At 41.7% G+C, this 23846-nt stretch overlaps 1 protein-coding gene across 4 annotated transcripts; it reads left to right on the top strand.

Annotated features, from left to right (window-relative positions):
- Positions 1-874: 874 nt before the first annotated feature.
- LOC119555325 (rho guanine nucleotide exchange factor 5) lies at positions 875-23567 on the top strand. Of its 4 annotated transcripts, none has more exons than XM_037866653.1 (10): positions 875-1261; positions 5727-6958; positions 7367-9483; positions 10962-11065; positions 17902-18149; positions 18211-19176; positions 19240-19429; positions 21765-22786; positions 22857-23061; positions 23123-23567. In XM_037866653.1, exons 2-10 carry the CDS (start codon positions 5855-5857, stop codon positions 23284-23286), a joined length of 6120 nt encoding a protein of 2039 aa, XP_037722581.1. In that variant the 5' UTR covers positions 875-1261; positions 5727-5854; the 3' UTR covers positions 23287-23567. The 4 variants fall into 4 exon arrangements, with proteins under 4 accessions (XP_037722581.1, XP_037722580.1, XP_037722582.1 ...); XM_037866652.1 differs by lacking the exon at positions 875-1261 and adding an exon at positions 2523-2656; XM_037866654.1 differs by lacking the exons at positions 875-1261; positions 5727-6958; positions 7367-9483; positions 10962-11065 and adding exons at positions 12509-12618; positions 16824-17204 and having other exon boundaries at positions 23123-23550.
- Positions 23568-23846: the final 279 nt, after the last annotated feature.

Raw genomic sequence — 23846 nt, 5'->3', positions numbered from 1 at the left:
TCATTTCTATAACCAAAAGATATTCACAAATCAAATATCTCTTAGGAAAAAAATAACATTTTCATAATATTTTGATATGACTGCTTAGCTATTCCACATAACTTAACATTTTTTGATTATATAGGTATTGCATTTAAAGTGGCGAGTGCCATATTACAAGATAGGTTTTTATTGAACTGAAAAATTCTTTAAAATAAAGCTGGTTCTTTTACAATTATTATAAAAGGGCTAACACAATTTCCTAATAGAAAAAAAATAAAAAAATTAAATATTAAGTTAAGTAAAGTATGTTTTTTTTTTTTTTTTTTTTTTCACGAAATAAAGATTTCTTTTTACCAACATATGAAATAAATTTGCTTAACGTAAAGATTGCTTTTAACCTTTTTTAAAAGCAGCAATAAAAATTAATTTTAACTATAATCACATAGTAAAATCAATAGTTGTAGGCCTACACAAAAGTTTGTTTATATCTTAAGACTTTTTTTTAGCGTCTAAGACGGCGGGACACAAATTGTAATAATACATTTTTGTTGTAAACAAATCATAAAAGCTATTGTTATTTTTTCCTGTGCCGTAAGACCAATAGCTTAAGCTGCAGCAGCAGCAATATCAGTAGCAGCAACATCAGGCGCACCAGCAACATAAGCTGCGACGGCGGCGGCGACGGCGACGTCAACGGCAATCGACAGCAGCCATCAACAGCGTTGGCAACAGCAACAGCAACAGCAACGTCGACGGCAGCAGCAGCAGCAATACCAACAGCAGCAGCAACACCAGGCAGCAGCAGCAACGTCGACGACAGCAGCAACACTCGTCAGTTGCTTTGCGGTCGTCGGTCGTTGGAGACGTTTGGAGTTGCTGCCGCACCTTTCTTTTTTTGCCTCGACACTCCTCAGCGCGTGTTTCTGTGTTTGATTGTGTTTTCGGCTCGAATCGCCCATATAAATATTTTAGATAATGTGCAATATGGCATATTGTATGCTAAATCAAAGGCAGTGCAATAGCTGAAATTGGTTCTAGTTTTCGAGGGCAGAGTGAAATGAAAGCTGGCAAAAGTGAAACGCCCACAAGAAAATCTGCGTGGTGCTAGTGTGCTCTTGAAAGAATCTAGCCAAACCACTTGGCGAATTCCACATACATACATACCAAATACCAAATCGGTGGAAGCGAAATTTCACCAAGAACAGGCTCCAAATCTTCCATCGCCTGGCTGAAACTTCGATTTCCGTTGGGATTAGATCGAGTGAACCCTACTTTGATGGTAATTAAAACAAATTGGAGTTCCAAAACTTGGTTCTTTTAGTATTTCTTTAATCGAAGAAAATATTTAAAAGATCAACAAATAGCGAAACAGATCAAAACACAGGACCATTTTAAATTAGATCTTTTGATATAAATTGAAACCTTAACTTAGGGTTACTTAACTTGTGTTGATAAAATACAATTGAATGCAAGCCATCGATGTTGGGATATTCTCTACTCAAATTTCTTTTTAATAGTTTTTGAGTTATTTAACTAGTTAATAAATATGTAACATTCCTATAAAAATAAGCAAATTAATGACATTAAAATGTAGTCATACATTTTTATTAAGAAAGTAATAATAATAAAAGGTTAAATTTTGAATACGATTATAATCACTTTAGTTTCAAAGCTTTCTAGCGTCTCTCTTCCGCATATTCGAATGCATTTAAGTGTTGTCAACTGGTTATTATCGTATAATCGTATATTAACGCATTCCTTTTGGCCAGTTGGCTCCATGACTTAACTGTTAACTCCACTGACTTGGTCGGTGGGTCTTTCGCACATTGACACACACGGTTGAAGTGGCCTCCGAACTGACCTCTTCTTCCATGTCATGTCGGATTCTCCGCTTACGGTTTCGGAATTACGGTTAGCCATGTTTCTGTGTTGTTTGGTTCCATTAGCTTCACTTTGCCAATGCTGCACGCTAATTATACGCCTCTGTGCCTTACGCGGTTATAGCCAAGATCTGTAGGCCCAGTCTACAGTCTACGGTTGCGGTTCTTGGGCAACGATTCTTTGGTTCAACGAAGCTTGGAATGCAGTTAATGCTCGTTTGCATGCGGGTTTCTGCTCTTACCATTTAGTACAGTACAGGAAACTACCCAAATGGCCACAAATTTGGTCAGTCAAATTTCCCATTCGATAAGCCTACACCCATGACTCAGACAGTAATCAGTGGGCAGATAAGCGGAATTATGGGTTTATATACAAATTGTGTCACTTGTGTGTGCATCAATTTAGCAAATTAAATTTAACTTAAACCCAGCCAGAAAGGCAACAAAGCTTGAATAATGCAGGCGTTCAAGGGGGCACATACATAAGTGGTAAATAGGAACTACCCTTCGAAAATATGGCAAACTATCGACCCATGGGCATTGTTTACCATACATAAAGCATACGCAGTGGTGTATTAACGTTCGGGGGTTGCTCGCTGCTAGCCAGCTAGCCCGACTTTTCAGTTGGCTAAGGGCTGCAAGAGCTGTTCGGTGGTGGTATTTTGCCACGGCAACGCGGCCAAAACAAAAACAAAGGGTTAGTTACAACCAGTCAACAATATTCAGACAGTCTGAGGTCCTTGAGTCCAGTGGTCAAGCATATAGCAAAACAATACGATTGTGCAACCAAAACAGTAAGCCCAGAATTATCCCACATTTTTCCCAACACCTCGTCAGCCGTCAACAGCATCTCTAAATCATGGCCAAGACAGTTCATTAGCTGCGAAACAAAAACAACAAAAATTCAGAGAGCAGCAAAAAGGAAAAGTTAACTTTCACATTTCTAATGGCGGCTGGTTTTTTGTTTTATTTTGGCTTTTTCTTCTATGCAAAATGGCAATAAATTTCATTTGATTTAATTTCACGAAATTAAAATATTTCTATACCATTTCATTGGTTATCTTCTTCCGCATTCGCAAGTAAAAGCCAAGATTAGTTGGCTGGCCGCGTGTCAAATCGCCAGATTCTTGGCTCAAAGTCAGCTGGCCATTATCACTTTCACTCCAGCTGTCAATACCTTTGGATTTTGGTTTCCCAATGCATTGGGAAAATCTTTGTCCCGCCCTCAGAAGTCATGAACCGTTCAGTGTGATAAAGCAAATAAAAAGAAATCAAACAAAACGCTGCATCCGTTGAAAGCCATTTGCATACCTACAGATATATACCATATATCTTCGTTTATATAAATAAATGTATGGCAGGTGCAGCTGCAGCTTAGCCTAAAAAACTGCAGCTCGTCAAGTTTCTTTTTTATCACTCCGTCTTTTCTTCTGCCCAAGATGAGTTGATTTTTATATTGTTCAAGTGTCTCGCTGTCAATTGTTTATATTTTCCTTTTCGGTTTCAGGCTGCTTAATATGCAAAACATTTGTATTGACCAGGCCGAAAAGCTGTTGACCGCCGCACAGCTCGAATGGCCTTAGAGTTCACTCTACATAGAAGGCATTGGAATTATCATTCTGTGGCGGCGAACTTCGAAAGCCAAGCGAGTTATGGCTCATTTCAGATTTTTCGTTGGATTCTTAGCTAATTGATTTTGACAAAAAGTTATTAGGGGAATTTCGTTTCTGAGTTTTTTTCTCATTTCTAATAGATTGGGGGCTCATTCTTGACTGACTTTAAAAATAGTTGGCTTTTTGTGTTAATATTAGAAACGCCCACTAAAAATCATCACCACAAATCCAAATTCTCTTTCAAATTCTTAACAAATTGACACTTAAATATGTTTATTACTTTTTAGTACTCTGGAATTTATATTTTTCTTGGAAATGCCCAATAAATAATATATTGCTTATTTATTGTTCTACTAAAAAAATATTTCTATTGGAATTGTTTTGACGAATAAAAATTAAATTTATAATATTTTGGTTGAGAAACAATGTATTATTGGTTTAATTTACTAGAAAATTTTAAAATTGATTTTCATCAAAATAACCTTTTATATTTACCTATTATATTCAAAAATAATATTTGTAGTTATTGATTAATAATTTAAAATACCTGAAAATGTGCAGAGTTACCCAGGGCTGCAAACTGGCATTGATTCGGCTGGAAATCTTAATTTTGGGGGCCGGTTTGCTTTCCGCCTTGCAATTGACAAATAATCGCCAATAAAATTCCATTTTGAATAAACAAGACACTTTATGTAAACACAATTTTGGCCACCAGTTTCCTTTTGGCCGGGCGTAATACAAAAACTTATTGTCGGCCAAATTCGTTTGCGTAATCAGCAGTTTTTGCTCTTTTATTTACATTGGTGGTGCGTGCGTGTGTGTTTCGATCGTATATAATATTTTGTTTAAAAGCCTTTTTGCAATGGCAAATGAAAATTAATTTTATTTATTCTTGCCGCGTGCGAGGCAAATGTGACAACTAGAAAAACATATGGATATATAATGTACCTACATAGATATAGAAAAAAAAACAGACAAATATAAAGTGTGAAGAGAAAAAGTAGAAGAAGACGCAGATGAAAACGGTTAACGAACGTACCAAAAGCCGCTTAAAAGCTATTTTACGATACCGCTTGTGAGGCAGAAGAAATTGTTTTGACTCTATGTAATCGCTCATTATAATTGGCATTTGTGTGTGACAAAAAAAAACACGCGGTGGGCGGAAGGGAGGTGGGTTTCCAGGGCGGTAAACAATTGTCAGGTGGGTTTGTGCAATGCCATATAGTCATATCGTCATATGTACAGCATTATAGCCACACAGTCAGCCAACTTCGATCGCATGGCGATAAGCCAGCGCATTCATGGCGTATCAAGCATACGCAATGTTGTACCACACTGATTTCTCGCTTGCTCAAGTTTTGTTTTGTCTTTGGGCTTCCTTGACAATTGTAAAGAAATAATGTCTATTCATCACTTGGGCTGGCGTTATGAGACAAAATTCGAAAAGAGGCTTAAAATACTTTGGCAGATTACACGATTTTGTCAAAGACTTTAAGGCTGTGGGTTTTTGAGCATTTCTCAATAAAAACTACAGGTGTTTTGTTTCTTTAACTGGCCTTTAAAAATAAAACAATTGAATGCGGCATTTTGTAATAGGGCTCATTTAGATTTTAATGAAATCATTTCCTTGGTCTTGGTAAATAGTTTCCATTGCCTTAAAATAATATATTTTGAAAAACTTGAAAATGTTTTTAATTTAAAGCAAATTTAAAAGAAAAATGTTATAATATTTAAAACCATTTGCAATTAAATCCAAGTAAACTGCAAATTTCTAAAATTTTGTGAGAATTTTCTTTTCTTTTCAATTTATGGAAAATGAAATCTGAAGAACTTAAAGTTATTAAAAAAAAACATCTTTGCAATATCGTTTGTTTTAAAGTCCAAAACAATTTTAAAAAATGTTGTTTTATGAAAAATGTTATTATAATTATTATGAATTTTTTCCCAGCAAAATTGAAATGAACTAACCAAGGCAGTTGTTTTAGTTCCTAAAATTCATAAGTCTTCGTTAATAATATTTTTAGTAGGGGACTAGGACTAGCGAGTAAAACTTCTCATACTTAAACCGGAGCTTAATAAAATTAGGAACTCCTTGAAATTCCAATTGGCAGCGACAAGTCAAACCCGCTTATCACTCATAATTGCCGAGATGAGCCACGCCTTTAATTATAATGGCTGACACCCGATTTGCATTTGCATGAACAAGATTTTCACGAGCTTTCTCTTCCACTCTCTGTTTTTGTCGTTGCAGGCCCGGGGGCAACAGCAACATCAGCAGCAGCAGCAGCAGCAGCATCTGCAGCAGCAACATCTTGGTCGGCTGCTTCTTGGTTGGCCGAGAACGTGATCGATTTCTGGCCGAGATCAGAGCAAATCACCATGGCGATGTCACCTGTCTTGGACGCGGCTGCCAAAGCCGCTGGCCGTGATCTCAATGGCAATGCACCAACAGCAGCAGCAGCAGCAGCAGCAACAGCAACACGAACCGCAGCAGCAACAACGCCGCGCAAAACGAAAAAGACAATTATCAATTGGCTGGTGAATAGTGACAGTGACAACAACAATCGGCCGACGTGCGATAAGGCCGGCAAAGATAATCCAAATCCAAATCCAAATCCGTATCAAAATCGAAAACCGAATAGCCAAGCAAATCCGCCTCAAAATTGCAGCTGCGAATCGCGGGCATTTCGCGATTTCCGGGGTGTGCAAACCCTGCGATTGCTGTGGAGCAAACGCATCAAAAGTGCCAGCGAGGATCAGGGACACTGCCACGCCCACTCGAACGCCGCCCCCTCCTCGTTGGGCACTCTAAAAAAGCTAAACAAAAGCGTTAGTTGCCTGGTCAACGCTTTCAACAACTCACGCGATTGCTCAACGCCGGAAAAATCGCTGGCAAAACGCGCGGCCAGTTTGCACAACCTGCAGGACTCGCAAACGAAGCACCAGCAATTGCAGCGGGAAAAGGACAATTTCTACAAGTACAAAAACGCCGAGCAGGCCAAAATGCAGGCCAAGTTAAGAAGCAACGCAGACGAGGCGTTTTTAAACGTCAGCGAAACGCGCCCAAAACGTGACGACAGCAGCGGTTTACCTGCAGTGAAATCGTATAATGTGGCGACCTTATCAGCAGATAAGGTTGGCAAGGTGGGCAGGGGGTCAGCGGAGGATGGGGAGGAGGTGGAGGTGGAACTCAGAGGCAAACGGGAGCGCAATCGCCTCGAAGGCCCCAGTCTCAGCGCGGCGAGCGCCCAAAGTGGCGGCAGTAGCGAATCGCTTCAAACCACCACCTCCTCCTCCACCACCACCACCCACAACACTCTGACGTCATCATCGTCTACGGGTCGATCGGGAGGACGTCGCAAATATAGCTTTAAAACCCATGCTGGAAGATCATATCATCAGCATCATCATCCGACGCGTAGGCTAAGCAACATGGACTCACATGGCACTACTTCAGGTGGCGGCATCAGCATGGTGGCCAAGGTAATAGGGGTTTTAAAGGGTTTTCAAAAAAAAATTTACCAACTTAAAAGGTACTCCAATAACGAAAATATATATTTTTAAAATATTCTTATTTTTAAAATTAAAGATCGCAAACAGTGTAGTCAAAAATTGATACTTTTTCTAAAAGCTTCGTTAGCATTTCAAGCCAAACATGTTCGTAAAATATCATTCCATTTCTTATCATATCATATCAAAGTCATTTTTAACGCAACATCTATTGAAACTAGTTTTATAAATGATAATTGACTTCAAACTATTTGAGTAATTAAATTTTGAGCGGTTATATGAGTTTCCAATGCTTAAAGAAACTGTAGAAACTCAAGAAACCAAAAGTTTTTAATGTAATCTTTTTAATGTTTCAAATTTCATTCGTTAAATGTCGTTTAGTTAACCCATCAGTTCAACGAGATTATCCAGAAGGACACGAGAATCCTGGAGCAGGTGAAGCGGAACAATGGCGTCTGGCTATCCCGGGGAACCCATGTCTACAAGATCGTGGAGAAACCATCCGCAGAGGGAAAAGTATCGCCGAACTCTGAGGAAAGTCGCATCTCCACTGTACAGCGTAATATCAAGAAGTTCGAGAAGCTGGAAAAACCCAGTGTTCCGCTGAAAAGTGAACAGCTTCGAAAACATCTAGAACTGATGAGGGGCAGTAATCTTCCCCGGGGTCCTAGGGTCAAAAGAAATCTCAAGCTGCCATCCGGAAGTGTGGGTATTCCCGAACTGGCCATGGTCAAGGAGGAGCTAAAGACAATACCCGCCGAAGAGCAAGCTAAGCAACCAAAGTCAACTGAATCACTGCCCAAGAACAATCATCACGAGGAACTGAATCATACAGATGACAGACCCAGTGAAGAGCTGGATGGGATTTTGGGTGAGAAGGAGGCGGAGGCGGAAGAGGAGGAGGATCTGCGTCAGAAGCAGCGGAAGCACAAGTATGCCTCCATATACGAGAAGCTCCGATTCACCTTCGCGAAAGGTAGGAAATCAGCGAGTCCCTCACCCACCAAAGGCCGATCCCGGGAGGAGATATCCATAGATGAGGAGGAAAAGGCTTCCAAGAAGAAGGTCATCAGAGAGGAGGATCTTCCTCTGGAAATACCCAAGGAAGAGGTTACCAGGAAAGAAGATTTCCAATTGGAAATTCCCAGAGAGTTAACCCCCAGAACCGAAGATCTGGAAGATCCCTCACACCCCCTGCTCATATCACCCTGCCTTGAAGCCGATGCCAAAATTCTAGATGCCCTAGAGGCCCTAGACCAAAAGCTCAAGGTCCTAAGTCCCCTAAGCGAGGTGACCGCCCCAGGTGGTGACCACGAACTCCTACTGGCCGCCAATGATGACTTCGAGCAGCGCATCCTGCCCAACAACTCCTTTGTCTACCAGGCGGCCAGAAAGCAGATCTCCAACAATCAAATCCTGCTCAACCAGGCGGTGAATGTTACACTGGTTAATGCCATCGAGGGTGAGCAGATGATCATGGAGCAGAAGCAGCTGATGAAGGTCAGGGAGTTGGAACTCAAGCAGGAGGAGGAGGAGGAGGTGAAGGATCAAGAAGTACAAAAGAAGGATGGGGACTTAGAGCCCGAGTCCATCTACGAACCCATCACACCTGTCATCGATGAAACCAAGACTGAAACCCAGACTTCCAGCCTCTACAAGATATCCAAGAAGTCAGAGATTGTGGAGGACATATACCAAACGGTGGAGGAGACAGCCAAGCCGAATAACTGGCTGGAGGGCTACGAATCCATTGCAGGATCCCAGGAGGCTGCTTGTCCTGGCTCCGGTTACGATGGCTACGAGTCCTTTGCCCAGGCGGAGGTGGTCCTAACACCCACCACTCCTTTGGGCACTGGAACTTTGGGCCGCAATACCCGCGATGAGCTGCCGGAACTGCCGAAACCCAAGAGAGTACTTAACAAATCCCCAATGCCTCTGCGTCCTGCTCCACCCAAGCCAGAGGCCAAAGAGTCGGAGGAGGATGAGAACATATACGATACCATCAAGGGTTGCTACGAGTCCATGCACTGCAAGGCCACGTCCTCATCCTCCAGTGGCGAAGTCATCCTCACCACCGATGCCATATCCCTGAGTTCCAATTGCTACGAGAGCATTCCGCTTTTCCGGAAGACGCGGGGGGCAAGGGATCAGGGTGCAGGTCAGGATCAGGGTCGAACTCAGGGTCAGGCATCCGCGGGCAGTTGCATCCAGCTCTCGAGCAGCGGCTCCACCCTGACCATCTCCTCGGATCACAAGACCAACAGCCTGTACGAATCCTCGCTGGCGGCCACCGGATGCGTGGTCTACGGCAGCTCCAGTGTGGGATGCAGGTCGTCCTTGGGCAGCAGCGCCGGCAGCAGGGACAGCGGAAAGCCCGGCGACAAGAGATCCTCGATAGCGGGCTCCAGTGACAACAGCGACGCCTGGGTGGACATTTCGGATGGCGAGATCGGTCAGGCGCCGCTGGAGGCGGCGGCCAACGAGGCCCAGTTTATTGTGTGAGTATCCAAAGAATAAGTTTTATATATTTAACTTTAAGAGAAAATTACAGTTCTTTTAAAAAACTTTAGTTCCAAATATCGTTTGAATGATTCATAACATTGGAATTTGTTTGTAAAATATTATTATTATCGAATCATTGTAAAAACAAATATATTTTGTGCATTTCTAAGGGATTAGTTCTTTGATAAACGCAATTTAATTTAAAAACTCACATTACATAATATATTTTCTGATAGGTATAATCAAAAAATTAAAAACAAAATAATAAGCTCAATAATAGCCGCCAGTCTGTAGGTCAAGATGATATGAATAATGGTATAAATATGAATTGTGTGCAAATCGAGGAGACAATATCGCAATGTTATTATTGTTTATTCATTGCCGCGTTAAGCAAAACCGATTGGGAGCGGAAAAAGATAAGAATTGCAACTGCTGTTGTATACAGCTGGGCGGTATAAATTCTGCGTAGGTCGCTTATCGGTTTGTTTGGGTTGGTCTTATCTAATCGGCTGATAAGAGACAGGCAGCGCAGGGGTTTCGACGGTCGAAAATTGTATTTGCTTCCAATGAATGGTGCATGGTGGGTTGCAACATGGACATATCAAAATTGTTATATATACTTCCAGCTAAATTCTGACACCAAAAATATACTGCCAAGCAGGTCAAGGCGGTCGGGGACTTAGATCTTTATCGCTGATTTAGATAGGGAAGTAGGGTTAAGTCTGAAAGGAAGTAATGTTTACAAATTTGTATTGCACATATGAATTTTAATTCTTATCAAGCGAATTTATTTAGTCACTGGGTTATACATTTATTTGCTTAATCTGGCTTAAAAGTAAACAAAGCAGCGACGTCAGGAAAATATATGACTAGACTATACTCGTATTATATATATACTACATTTTAGTTAGAAGCAAGTTTGTTAAAAATAAAATTACCGGAGCTTATCTTAATTCTATAAAAGAAGTACAAACATTGCGATAATTTCAAGCAATTGAGCTATACAACAGCCATTTAATGATCATTTAATAGTTTCTTTGATACACAGATAATTGTCACCCTCAGAATTTTTTGTTAGCACTTAATTAGTACAACAACATGAAAGTGCTTCATTTTGTCAGAGTTAATTTTAAAGTTGCAACATTCGACGGGTGATTGAAAATACTTCACAGTCCAATTCCCTTTCTGTTTTGAGGGGTCCCCAATAATTAGAACGCTGACCTACAATTTCTTCTGTTATCTGTTGATAAGATTGGCGGGCCTCTTAAGAGGAACTCTAGAAGTGCTGAGAACCAAAAAATCAATCTGAAGTACTCGAGCCCGTCAATTGTTGGATCTTCCCAACGGCGATCAGTTGTAGGGGTTTAGTTTGATCGATCGGTCGTGAAATTATGAAGTAATTAACAATGACTATTTGAAGTCAATTAAATTAGTATTAGTGTTAATACTAAATGGAAACCCTTTTTGTTTTCAGTGTACGGGAACGGTTTAAGCCGCATCGCACGAGGAGTCCGGATTGGTCGAAACGCATCAGAGACAAAAGACTGCATCAAAAGAAGGCGATAAGCTGCATAGAGGGTGAGTAAGAAACTAAATTAGTTACTTGGCTTCAAGTATTTGAACTACAGAACCAAAGAAAGTGCTCACTGTGGGATGAAACCATATTATCGCGAATAGTCCCTGACCCCACTTACATAATTTGTAACCTTACCACATGAGTGGATTTAGTTGCCGGTGGAAATATGTTTCATACTCTACAAGTTACTAGAATGGGTTTAAAAATTTAGAAAAGATGCCTTAATAGGTATCTTGACGATCTATAATTATGTTACAACATATAACACATCAACAAAACAGTTCATTTTTAATTTATTTTAAATTAGTGGGCTATATAAACTCATTGTAGAATATGAGAAATTATAAATAGGTTCGAAAAACCCATTTTATCTCTTTTTAAATATTTAAAAAATATTGTCTTGCAACAAACCTCTTAATTTTTGATAAATTATATATAATATCTTCTTTAAAATACAAACTTTTTATAGAGGGGATTCCCATGAAAGCTCCTTTCGATAAAAGCTCAGCGGTTGATTTTGATCTTTGGTTTGTGTCCGCACTAAGCTTTACCATCCACACATGCAGTCCACAGCTGTAAATTGACAAGCTCAAAACCAATAATTATCAACTGGTTAATTAGCCCAAGTTAAGGCCACTTAATCATTTTGCCTTTTATGAAAATACATATGTAAGTGGCTGGGTGCTCCAGTCTAAACTTGGCCCCAAGCGGCGTCTGAGTTCCCCGAAAACAAATGCCAAATGTGAAGCGGATAATTAAGCCACCTTTTTACAAATGAGAGTGAGAGTTAAAAAAAAAACGGGCAGGAGAGCAAACAGGGCGACAGGTTCCACAAAAAAAACTCACACTGCTCCAAATTTCACTAATCTACTAATTTAACCAAAATTTAATGTAACTAAAAACAAATTACCAACGTCGCGGATGAGTAATCACTATTTTAAATCTTTAAAATATTTCTTAAAGTAATTCACAACTTGTCAAGAAAACATGTTTTCCGACATCAATTATTTAATTACAAATGTACATTAATTATTTGAGGTAAAAAAATTATTCTAAATATAATAACTAAAAAAAAAATGTTTTTAAAAACTTTTTAAGTTAGTTTTAGTAGTCAATAGGAAATTTATTAGGTCCTTGTCTGAAAAGCTTTCAGATTTTTAAAGTTATTTTTATTACATTTGTGGAACTTAAGAGGTCAAAGATCAAAGAAATTTATTAAAAAAAAAAAAATTTGTTTTATACCTGTAACAATTTTTTTTATTTTTAAATAACACTGTTAGTGAGTTGTTTTAATCTCATGAAATGGGATGTTTATCCCGACTTTACATCGAACCAACTAGCACCCTTCTCTCAGTGTACGATGCCCATAGAGTGGACGCAGTGTGCAGTGGCTGCCATCGATGTGTTGGTGATGTTGGGGTAGCTATAGCTGCTCTCCACGGCATCTGGCTGGGGCCTCTCATTCGTTCCGACGCGCTCAACACCGACGGTCCGCTGGCTAAAACGGGTCTCCGTCTCCCGAATACAAAAACGCGAAAGAATTCGAGTGATAAATGTGAATATCAATGGATAGTTAATGATGCTGCTCTAATGCCGAGCTGAGAGAAATAAAATATAACAAGCAAAAGCATGAAATGCATCTAAAGTTTAGGAAAACTCTCACAGACAAAGGGAGATAGAGAGTGAAAGAGCAAGAGAGGGAGAGAGAGAGAGCTTAGTGCATTTTTGCATTACAAGTTTTTGTTGAATTATTTGTGCGTGTGGTTGTTGCTGCTTTTGGAGACGTCACGAACTGAAACCCGACTTTATTGTTGTTTTTGCCCTCACCCACCCCCGCCCCCTTTGATAATCCACCTTTAATTTGTTGTTTTTCTTGCCATTATTTGTTGCTGCCTTTGCTGGGCGATGACGAAATTGTTTAGCGAAAACGAAAACCAGTCTAGAAATGTGTATAAAACACAAGCCAACCCAAAGGCAACCTTGAAGAAGTCTTAAAGAAACACAAAGCGAAGCGAGGGAAAAAATCATCGCAAGATATCCGTTCAACAAACTATTGGCCAAAGGAATCGCCATTCCCCAAATACGGCGATGACTTTTGCATTAAAAAACATGTCATAATGAGGCAACTATTGCAAAAAGGCGGTGTGCAATGTGCAATGCGAACTAGAGTGCGAATTCGAATTCGAAATCCACTGAGCATGCTCTTGTACAGAGGCAAAAAAACAATCAAAATAGTAGTTCCCTAAAAGATCCTAACTTTCCTATAAAAGTCTAAAATATTTTTGGAAATTAGTCATGATCATAATTATAGTGTTTCTGAATGGTTCTTCGACATGGTCATAGTATAGTATCCATATTTTATTAGAAATATTTGAAGTAAAGGATCCTAACTTTGCACAATAGCTTAAAATATTTTTTTTAATTTAGTCACGATCTTTATTATAATGTTTCTGAATGGTCCTTCGACATGGTCATAATATAGTATCCATATTTTATTAGAAATTTATTAGAAATTTAACAATATCATTTGATTTTCCTTTGAAATATTGAATTTTTCTAAAACAATTAATTTAAAAGCCAATTTGTATTTTACCACATTTTTTTATTCAAATTTGTTCAGTGCTACACGTAATCCTACAGAAAAGGCTTTGCGTAAAAGTGCAATTATCGCTTTTGGCGTACCCCTCTTCCAAAAAGAGAGTTCAGCGAACGCAACTCCACTTGGCAATTGGAAAATATCTTGTAATTGTTTCATGTTTCATGGGTGAAACCGAAACCCGCAAACCGGCAATGCTTAGGCCCAAGCCCAAGTCGGCTAAATGGAAATTCTCAGCTTGGCTTTTAACTTTTACCCGCGGCACGTTCAACTTTGGCTCGTTAACTTTGGCCAACACGCAACGCCCGCGGCGAAAGTGTCGTGGAAATTCCGACCCAAAGTCACAGTCGTTTCGGGCTATGAAAATTTATGAGCTTGTCGCATGCAGGAAGATGACACTTAATTGGGGATCTCCGAATTCGATGCACTTTTTCAATTAGCTGACGAGTAGTCGGTGTACAGGGCTCTCTCGATAAGGGATATACAACCAGGATTTTTAAAACTTAACCACTTGTGGACTTTAGAGATAGCCATATTTATTTATTAGATGACTAGCTAGTTTTTTAGATGTGTAAAATTAAAGCACCAATTTACCAATAAATTGCTTTTATACCTTGCATACTTTAAAAAGGTATGACTCAATTGCTTGATCTTTAAACTGAATTAGATGACTTGTGGTTTTACAGGGGTCTCTCAGAAATTGTTATATCATTAAATGGGCTGTATATGCTTAAGAAATGTTTGCTAAAATACCTAGACAGTTTTCTTTCCAATCGAATTGAAACTATTTCTGCTTACAAAAGTTCCAGAGTGATGATAGACAACTAGCACAAAATATTTCTAAAAATAATTCTACGAAGGAAACTAACCTATTAGATGTGGTGACATGTGCCATAATAAATGCCCCAAAAAAGTAGTCTTCAAGAACAAAATGCCCATAAAAAGTATTTACAATGAAGTGAAGAAAAATACCACCAGAGATGAAGTCATTTAAAGTATGAAGCAATCCAAACATACTGTAAAACATATCTGTAAAAACAATTTTCTGACTCTGATCGTCGTTGCTATCAGCTATTATGGTTTTCCTACGTGACCAAGAGCCGAGTGGTAGACAATGACATCGTTTGGCACTTAATAATCTTAACCTTAATGCGTCAGGCGATCAATCAACCGTTCGATCCGTTGATCAACTGGATTTTTTCCAGCTGCATTGCAGTGTTAATTGTTAATTGTTTATGCGTGAAGAGCGGATAGAAACGGACGCAGCAACCTCAGCAGATCGTCAAACTGTCGGCCTTGCACTTGCTGCATTCCAATAAACAAAAGATCATCTTCGTATACACACATCGTTATGTAGTACATATACCACATATGTATTGTATGATCCCAAGTCTGGGCATTTGCTTGCTTACGAATGGATCGCATTGCTAGACCATCTTTTTCCTCGGTTCAGTTTCTTTGTTTGGGTCTCACGCCAAGAGGCGTTGAGGCGACTAATGAAATAAACCATTTCCGTATTGGCAACGTTGCGGTACGAACGATATGAACATTCACTTTACACGCACCAACAAAAGCCTAAATTCGAAGAATTTCACCAGAGAATACACACTCGATGCCGTAAGCAATAACCTGAAACCGGTAACTTTGGTATCATGGCACTGCTGGCCAGAATCTCAGCAGCTCCTTGTTTCGCGGGCCAGAGCTCCAATATTTCCAAAAACCCACGCGCAACAAGTGTCGCCTTCAAAAAGAATCTCGTTTCGTTCAAGACATGTATACGTAGATACAAACAGTTGCAGGCAGACCTATAGCGCTTAAAATATTATAAAATATAATGGTTAAAGTTGGTATAGTCAACTCGTAATGCTTTTAGTCAAACTAGATTAGGATTCGAGAAGTATAAACTATTAAGTATTGCCAACTCTTAATGCCTTATTCAAACTATATTAGGATTTGAGAAGTATAAAAACTAAATTTGTAAATAGTTTATTTGGTATTGATCTTAATTTATATATCCAATTCATTATTTTCAGTATAGTTCTAATAATTGTAAAAATAATACTGCGAAATAGTACAGATCTTATAGAAGTAAAGAAGATATTTGAAATGCTTACCTACCTAATTAGGATTTATAAACATCATATTATTTTTCTGAGATTCCCAGACGTTTTTGGTGCTATTTTTTTGACTCCACTTGTGGGTTCATGTTCGTAAGCCGCATATCTTTATAAAATCTCATATTCATGTTCAGCTTTCAGAGCTGGGTCTTCGCTGCCTGGTTTTATTGGCGCTCTCGAACCGGTTGGCATTCGCAGCGCTTGCCTGCCTCTTGGTCTACGTATTACGTATACGTAATATGCGAACAGATAGTATCTAGTCTAAGCGCTTTGTGCCTGAATCCGGCTAGAATAACGGTGTTCTACGCCATGAAAAAGTGCCTAAAACTCGTTTGAAAATAGCTAAACTCGTTAGGTTTCAGAGTATTTGATGTGCGGCACCTGCCACATCATGGTGTTTGATTTTTCCACCATGTCTGTTAATCACTCGACATTGTATCCACAGCGACTGTCTGCATTCAACCATGATTCCATTATAATTTGCGCTATTTTGCATGCCCTGGCTTTGGGTGTTTGCCTTTATTTGAGTTAACTTTAGTTTAGTTTAGCTCAGACCGCGCCACATACGGGTTTGCAGGCCATTCGCTTTATATGGCCAGCTTTATTGTTGTGACTCTTGAAAAGTCGGTTTAATTAGCATATCGGACAGTGGGCCGAATTGGTCAATCAAAAAAGGGCAGACAATTGCTGCAGCAGCTTTAATTGCTCTCAATTGAGTGCAGTTTCCTAAGAACAGAGTTCTGAATACCACAGATGAAGCTCCACACTCGAAAAAAAGAAATCAATTTATTGTATAAGTACATAATAAAAAAATGAACAAAATTTCTAAAATTTAGAGCAGCATAAATAAACTCCTCATTCGAAAACGAATCAGACGATTTCCTCCATTGTTTTATAAATTCGTCATTAAAGAGAACCATAATTAAATTATAAAAACGTTCTGATGTATGTTATCATCAAAAAGGAATTTATTTTTGAGGGAATTTTCCGAATTCGAAACGAATTAGTTTTTGAGTGCAGGAGTTTGTTCATTCAATCCGTTGACAGCCTTCTGACCCCAAAGATGTGACAAGATGTCGGCGTTGAATCGCAGCAACGGCCAGCGCCTCAGCTGTTCCGGCAGTCTAAGCAGCAGCGGTCATCCCGCCGACCCGGTGACCTTGCCCCGCAAACGGCGGCCCCGGGCAGCCGGCGAGGTTGGGGTCACCTGTCAGGGCAACACCAGCAGCGTCTATCTGAACGGACCCGTGTCCGCCGAACCCATGCGTCCCGCTCCCGAACCCATTTACCAAAACGAGGCGGCAGCCATTAGCCAACGCCGCAGCCACGCCCACCAGCGGGCCCAGCTGCTGACCTCGATGGTGGTGACCCACGATGAGAGGGGTGGCAATACCGCAAAGGTCTCCATGACATTGAGCACTTTCGTAGGTTCGTTCTGGTTCCAAAAATATGCTTATATTCTATTTACAATGTTAAACGACTAACATTATTTACCATTTATTAAAAAAAGAAAGCATATTATTACAATCATCTAAAATTACTTTACATAGGTTTTAAAAAGTCCTATTAAAATATTCTAACATTCTCATCTTTAATAACGAATTTCACCTTTAAAAAAATCTTCGAAATAGTGCAAGCTTTTAAGGATCAAAATAATATTTATTTTCTTCATAAAACACACATGTTATTTTTTATAATTAATACTTTTATTTGTGCCATGTTATTCCAATAAAAGATTTATTTTCCATCAACCCTTTTAGTGGAGAATTATTAATGTAGTATCAAAGCTATCTGTCCTAAATTTACAACAAAAAAACTCTTTTAGATTATTGTTTTAAAAGAACTTAAAAAAATTTTAAAAATTCTAAAATTGTAATAATAATGTTTATAGATACTAGGAAAGTTTCATAAAGTTAAACGTTATATTTACCTTTTATGTAGAAAATATATGGTGATATCATACGTATCTATATTATGAGTTTTTTATGACATATCATCGCCCTAACCTAATCATTCCTATGATTGTAATCGTTGGATATAAATGTATACCGTATACACATTTATAAACCCCCAACCCCAAACCAGGAAACAAGTACTAAACGGTTACCTTTGCACCCCCTCTTAGATGACTCAGACCACTACTACGAGACCCTGTCGCCACTCGGAAACAAACGCCATTCGACGCAGCTGGTGCGCCACAGCCAGGAAGGGAGCCGGAGCTGTGGGGTGCGCTCCTCGCACCGCCGCAGCAAGGGCCACTCGGCATCCGCCCACACGCTGGGCGAGCACGTGGTCATCTCGGATGACTACGACTCCTTCGAGACGGACAGCGACGATCACGGCGATGAAGAGCCCGACCAGCGGCTACGAAACGTAAGTGCCCACATGGAGCCCATAGATTGACCCAAAGTAACTATCCCATTTGCCAATCCAGCACAACGACAGCGGCGTGGACATGCGCAACCATCGCCTGCCGAAGCCACCTCCTCCGCAAAACCAGGTGTACGAATTCGTGCGCAAATTCAAGGATTTCATCTCCAGCAAGAAATCCCCGAAGGGCAGTCAGCAGAAGCTCTACGAGAATACGCCTGCGGCCACGCAGTTCTACGTGGAGAGCGCCAAACGGACGGAGGAGTTGTACGAAAGCACAGGTTACGGTCCGGATCGGAATCCGGCAGCCAAGGTCCACCAGAAGCAACAGGCTCCAGTGCTGAGGGACAAGCAGAAGAACGGCAAGAGCCTGCGCTCCCGTCTGCGCAAGAGCCTGGTGGGCTCCAGCTTCGATACCAAACAGCTCTCCTCGCTGGCGGCCACACGGAGCACCTTCTACGTGGAGGACCCGGAGGGATCACTGCCAGCCCTGCCACTGGAGCCGGAGATCCATGGTTACGGGGAACTGGACTCGGGCTTCTCCGAGAAGAATTGCACGCCGTCGGCGGAGTCGCAGAAGTTCTCCACGGTGGCTCGCAAGGCCAAGAAGGAGGCGAAGGCCAGCAGAAGACGCACCACCATCGGACTGCGGCCCCACGATCCTCCGCCACCACCACCGCCAATGGGCGGCAACAAATCGCCCATGGATCCGGAGCGAGAGCAGGATCCTGGACAGACCACCTCCTGGTATGCCGAATGCGGCGTCTTCAAGCAGGCCAACAATGCTGCAGTTTCTCCTAGGGGCGATGAACCGGTCACGCCTACGCCCAGTGGTCACGGAGGCGTTAGCTCCTGGTACGCGGAGTCGGGTCTGTATCAGACCAGCGGCATATCCGTGGCCAGTTCCAGCGGCAGCTCGGGGGTCTCCACCGGCAACGAGGCGGGCCTGGGCGACGAGCTCTCGTCGGAGCCGCACAGCCTGTTCTCCAACGAGCCACTATACCAGATGTACAGTGCCGCCAAGCTGGAGGTGAGTGGATCTAACACTAAACTTACATCTATCCATTATATGTATCCCTATCAATCGTTAAAGTCGATCACCCGAGACCTAGAGGCGCATGGATCCTCCGATGGTTACGAGGAGATTGGCCAGCATGCCAAGGCGAAGCAAGAGCCACTGGCCAAACCACGACCCACTGCCCTCCAGCTGGTGGAGCCCAAGAACGGACCCTCGCGCACCTTGTGGTGCGAGATCCCCGAGGTCATACACTCTTGCATACTGCGTAAGTAGATCGTTGGTTTATTCACATGACTCCAAAACTTAAAATAAGCCATAAGGCATTTACATAATTCACTTCGTTCTTGCGGTGAATGTTCAAAAAGGCTTCTTTTAAAAATAATTGTCTTCCATATTGGTGGTTCTTTCTAAGATTGAGTTTAACACATGGCTCCAAGCCAAAGAATCGGAAAAATTAAACTGAACTTATCACTATCTTAATAAGCTTTAATTTCTTCAAGGCATAAAGTATTTAATGGAGAATACGACAGGATTCGTTCTTTGTTGATGTTTTAATAACCTTCTTTAAAATATTATTGCCTTTCATATTTGTGGTTCTTTTTGAAATAGAGTCTTAAATAATCTAGAATTATTTCAAGGTATTAAGTTTTCAATAGAGAAAGTAATAAAAAAAAAGTAACGAAAACCGCATAAGCATTTACAAAAAAATAAAAAGTTTAAACTGAACCCATCACTACCTAAATGATCTGTAACTTCCCTTCGAAAAATGTGAAAAATTATAAACTTTAAAAAGTGTTCTAGGAAATGCTGTGTTTACATAAACATGTCCCATAGCCTTGTTTTCCAGTCGCTTTGCCCCTCGTTAACGCTATCCTCGGCCTGTCTTTTGATCTCCTGCAATCGTCTCAGGGCATCACTTAACTTCTCATAAACGGTCTTTAACTGGACCTCCTTCCATGTTTGGAGCACATTGTCGTTATCCACCAGAAATCGCTTCAGAATTCCTGCTTTAAGGCTGTCCACCATGGCCTCCAGAGCCTCGATCAGGTAGTTTCCCAGGTCACTCGATAAGTTGAATACCTTCAGCAAAACAACAGTCCGGATAACTTCCTCAAAGCTCGGAGGATCCGGCACATATATATCGCAAAGACGTGTAAGCAACAGCACAACCCGATGGGAATGGTGGTGCGCTTCCATCAGGCAGCTTTCCCAGTCCGGTGCGGAAACCATGAAGCTCCGCTGGTCCAGGGGTCTGGTTGGTCTTGACACCGCATACCAGGGATGGGCCTTCACGCTCAATCCGCTTTCCGTAAGGAGCGGAAGTAAAAATGGAAGTGGCCACTGGGAACACTCGAATTCCAGTACTGGCACACACGTCAGCTTATACTTCATGCTGCGATGAATGAACGTGAAGTTCTCCACAAAATTGAAACCACATTTTTTATATTCCGGATCATTGGTAATAATTTTGATCAACCATTTGTCGAGGGCCTCACGCGCCACGTAGACGCCCTCCAGAGCCGGATGTACTTCACCGTCGGTAACTTTAATCATCACATATCCCATACGCATATCATCTATGATTCGCGTTACCTTAAACCCGAAACGCACTTTAAGGTGGAACTCAAACTCATTTTTCCGAATTTGGCGGATCACCTCAGTGCAACTGCCTGAAATTATCATTTTTTTGTTGTTAATAGTTCGAAAAAGGGACGTCAATTAACGTATGGATGTACATACCCAATATTCCATAACTGAACTTCTCACTACCTCTCAAGGATGACAGTATCGTCATAATCAACTTCTGCAAATCCTTGATTTCCTTGGGAATTGTCGGTAGGGCGCCTGATTGGATTAATTCTGACACCAACATATTAAGAGTGTTCGAGAAAACGTTACACATCTTTTATTTTATATCTTGGATTTTTTCCCACGTAGGCTTAAAAATGGTTTTATCTAAGCCAGGTGATGCACTTTAACAATGAACTTCAAGACTTTATAGTAGAGTTGCCCAAGTAAAATACAATTCTTAGAAATTATTGCTGGGAATCGGTAGATCAATATAATTCTTAGAACTTGAAAACTCAAGGAACTAGTTTCTTTCCTTGGTTTTTTCTATACCACACGAGGGCTTTGAAATGGTTCTATAAGCACCAGGGGTGCACTTCAGTAATGGATATTTATCGATATCTATTCGTTTTTATCGTAAAAATTCATTAGAGTTCTAAAAAATTGAAAATTAATTTAAATGTGCTGGAAAATTGAACTTTTAAAAACACGTTACCTACTAAAATAAAAAGTTTAACGATTCAAGAAGATTTGATTTCCTGTTTCTCCCACTTCACCACTAGTAAATTATATATGTGTAATTAACGATTCTAGATTTAAAGCCTACATACTTTAAATAAAAACGGAGCTTAATGTAAAAATGTATAATGTATTATACATTATTAAATATGTGCGTACGGAGGTAACAGGACATAAATAACACAAATTTTTGTTGCTTTCTAAGTTTTAACTTTGGTTCTTTGTTGACCTTGGCCCCCAAATTTGCAATTTAGAACCTCCAACTTACTTAGCTCCTGACCTTTTCATTCCAGCCACCTTAACCAGTCGGGAGCGCAGTCTGCAGGAGGCCAAGTTTGAGATCATCACGTCGGAGGCCAGTTACCTGAAGTCCCTGAACCTGCTGCGACGGCACTTCATGAACCACAACGCCTTCGTGGACACGTCTGTGCTGAGTTCCAGGGACCGGAAGGCGCTCTTCTCCTACATCGTGCCCGTCCACGAGTGCTCGGAGCGGCTGCTCACGGAACTGGAGGCCTGCTGGCAGGACAACATCATGCTGCTCGGACTGAGTCGCTGCATCTACGAGATCGCCGAGCGGCACTTCCATGTCTACGTGGCCTTCTGCGAGCATCAGGGCAGGATGGACAGGACGCTGCGCCGGTTAAAGGAGTCCAAGGACTCGCTGGCCTTCCAGCAGCACCTAGAGCGTCTGGAGGCCAGTCCCAGCTGCTGTGGTCTCAATCTGCACTCGTTCCTGATGCTGCCCATGCAGAGGATCACCCGGCTGCCGCTCCTAATCGACGCGGTGTTCAGCAAGGAGTCGCCGCTGAATCGCGAGGAGTACGAGGGCTGGAAGCTTACGCTGGCCCTCGTCCAGAAACTGGTGGGCCAGTGCAATGAGGCGGCCAATCGCTGGGAGCAGGCCTTCGAGCTGGAACGGATTGCACGCCAGCTGGAGTTCCCCAGCCATGTGCGTGCCCTGGCCATTGCGCCGGTGGGCGTGCCCAGGGCGGGTTCCAAGCCACGTTACCTGGTCAAACGGGGCGAGCTGACCCACCTGATGTGGCGTGGCGACGATGCCAAGTTGACCTTCGGCAAGCGCCTGTCGAAGGTCAGCATCTACGCCTTTCTCTTCTCGGATCTCCTGCTGCTCTGCAAGCGTCGTGGCGAGTCTACTTTCACGGTCTTCGACTATTGCCCCCGGAGCATGCTCACCCTCGCCGCCGGCGACTCGCTGCCCCAGCTGCCCACCAAGGACCTCAAGGACCAGGCCGGCAAGAACCTCATCGTGATGACGCTGCTCGAGAACAGCGACCGCAAGACCGTTGAGCTGGTGCGTTTAACCTAGTTCTCCTCCTGTTCCCTTCCCATTAGCAGCACTAATTTACTTTCCCATCCTGAAGATTCTGTCCTGCCCTTCGGTGTCCGACCAACAGCGCTGGCTGCAGGCAATGAGACCGCCGGAGGCGGAGACGCCCGGCGAGAAGCTCTACGAGTCCTGGGACTGTCCGCAGGTGGTGGCCAAGCACAGCTACGAGTCCGATGAGCCGGACGTCCTCCAGCTGGAACGGGGCGATGTGGTCAATGTTTCCCGCAAGCTGCCCGACGGTGAGTGGCTGCAAAATGCTGCAACAATAGTATATTTAATCATTTTGTTCTCTTCTTGAAGGCTGGTACCAGGGCGAAAGGATCCGGGATGGCGCCGTCGGCTGGTTTCCGGGAACCTACACCGAGGAGCTGAACTCGGCCCATGTCCGTGCCCGTAACCTGAAGCAACGGCACCGTCTGCTCACCTTCACGGCCACCTACCTGGAGTCGCAGAAGGGCAAGTGACCACGGGGTTCATTTGGAGGTCGAGAAATGAGCTGAGCACGCAACCAACGCCAACCCCATAGTCCGCAAACCAACTATAAGTGAACTACCATTATATCCAACACTTTAGGAAATGTGATAATTATTTAATTCGATGTGTATGTTGATTAATCGGGAATCTTAAAACAATGTCTTTCCCTATCGTGTAAGCAGTAGCAAGTACTTGTATTTATGTATGTATAACCGTTTAGTGATATGTACGAGTAATAAAACAAGAAAATAAAATTAAACAACTTAAAAAATTGAGAACGGACATTATGTATTAATGCCTTAATGCATTAGGTTTTAATGCCAATAGTTTGGAAATTAAGCAACAAACTCAGCGTCGTATAAAATTCCTCATTCTGTCCTTTATGAGCAATATGACAGCCAAAACAGTGATTTTTAGGGCGGATTCAGATTTTAGTCAAAACTACTCATTTTTTAGCCATTTTTCAACCGTAGTTTAGACAAATCGAGACCGTCTGTTTTGTACAGCTTACAACAGTTACGATCTATTTATTATCGCTTAGATTTTCTAA

This window comes from Drosophila subpulchrella, chromosome 3L, assembly GCF_014743375.2.
Source record: "Drosophila subpulchrella strain 33 F10 #4 breed RU33 chromosome 3L, RU_Dsub_v1.1 Primary Assembly, whole genome shotgun sequence".
NCBI classification, from domain to species: domain Eukaryota; kingdom Metazoa; phylum Arthropoda; class Insecta; order Diptera; family Drosophilidae; genus Drosophila; species Drosophila subpulchrella.
This window is presented reverse-complemented; position numbering and strand designations above follow the sequence as displayed.

Bases quoted from the DNA above. Each gene is read 5' to 3' on its own strand.
- LOC119555325 (XM_037866653.1), top strand. From the start codon at position 5,855: ATGGCGATGTCACCTGTCTTGGACGCGGCTGCCAAAGCCGCTGGCCGT. The intron at 18,150-18,210 runs GTAAGTGCCCAC...TTGCCAATCCAG, and splicing joins CCGACCAGCGGCTACGAAAC to CACAACGACAGCGGCGTGGA. The intron at 23,062-23,122 runs GTGAGTGGCTGC...CTCTTCTTGAAG, and splicing joins TTCCCGCAAGCTGCCCGACG to GCTGGTACCAGGGCGAAAGG.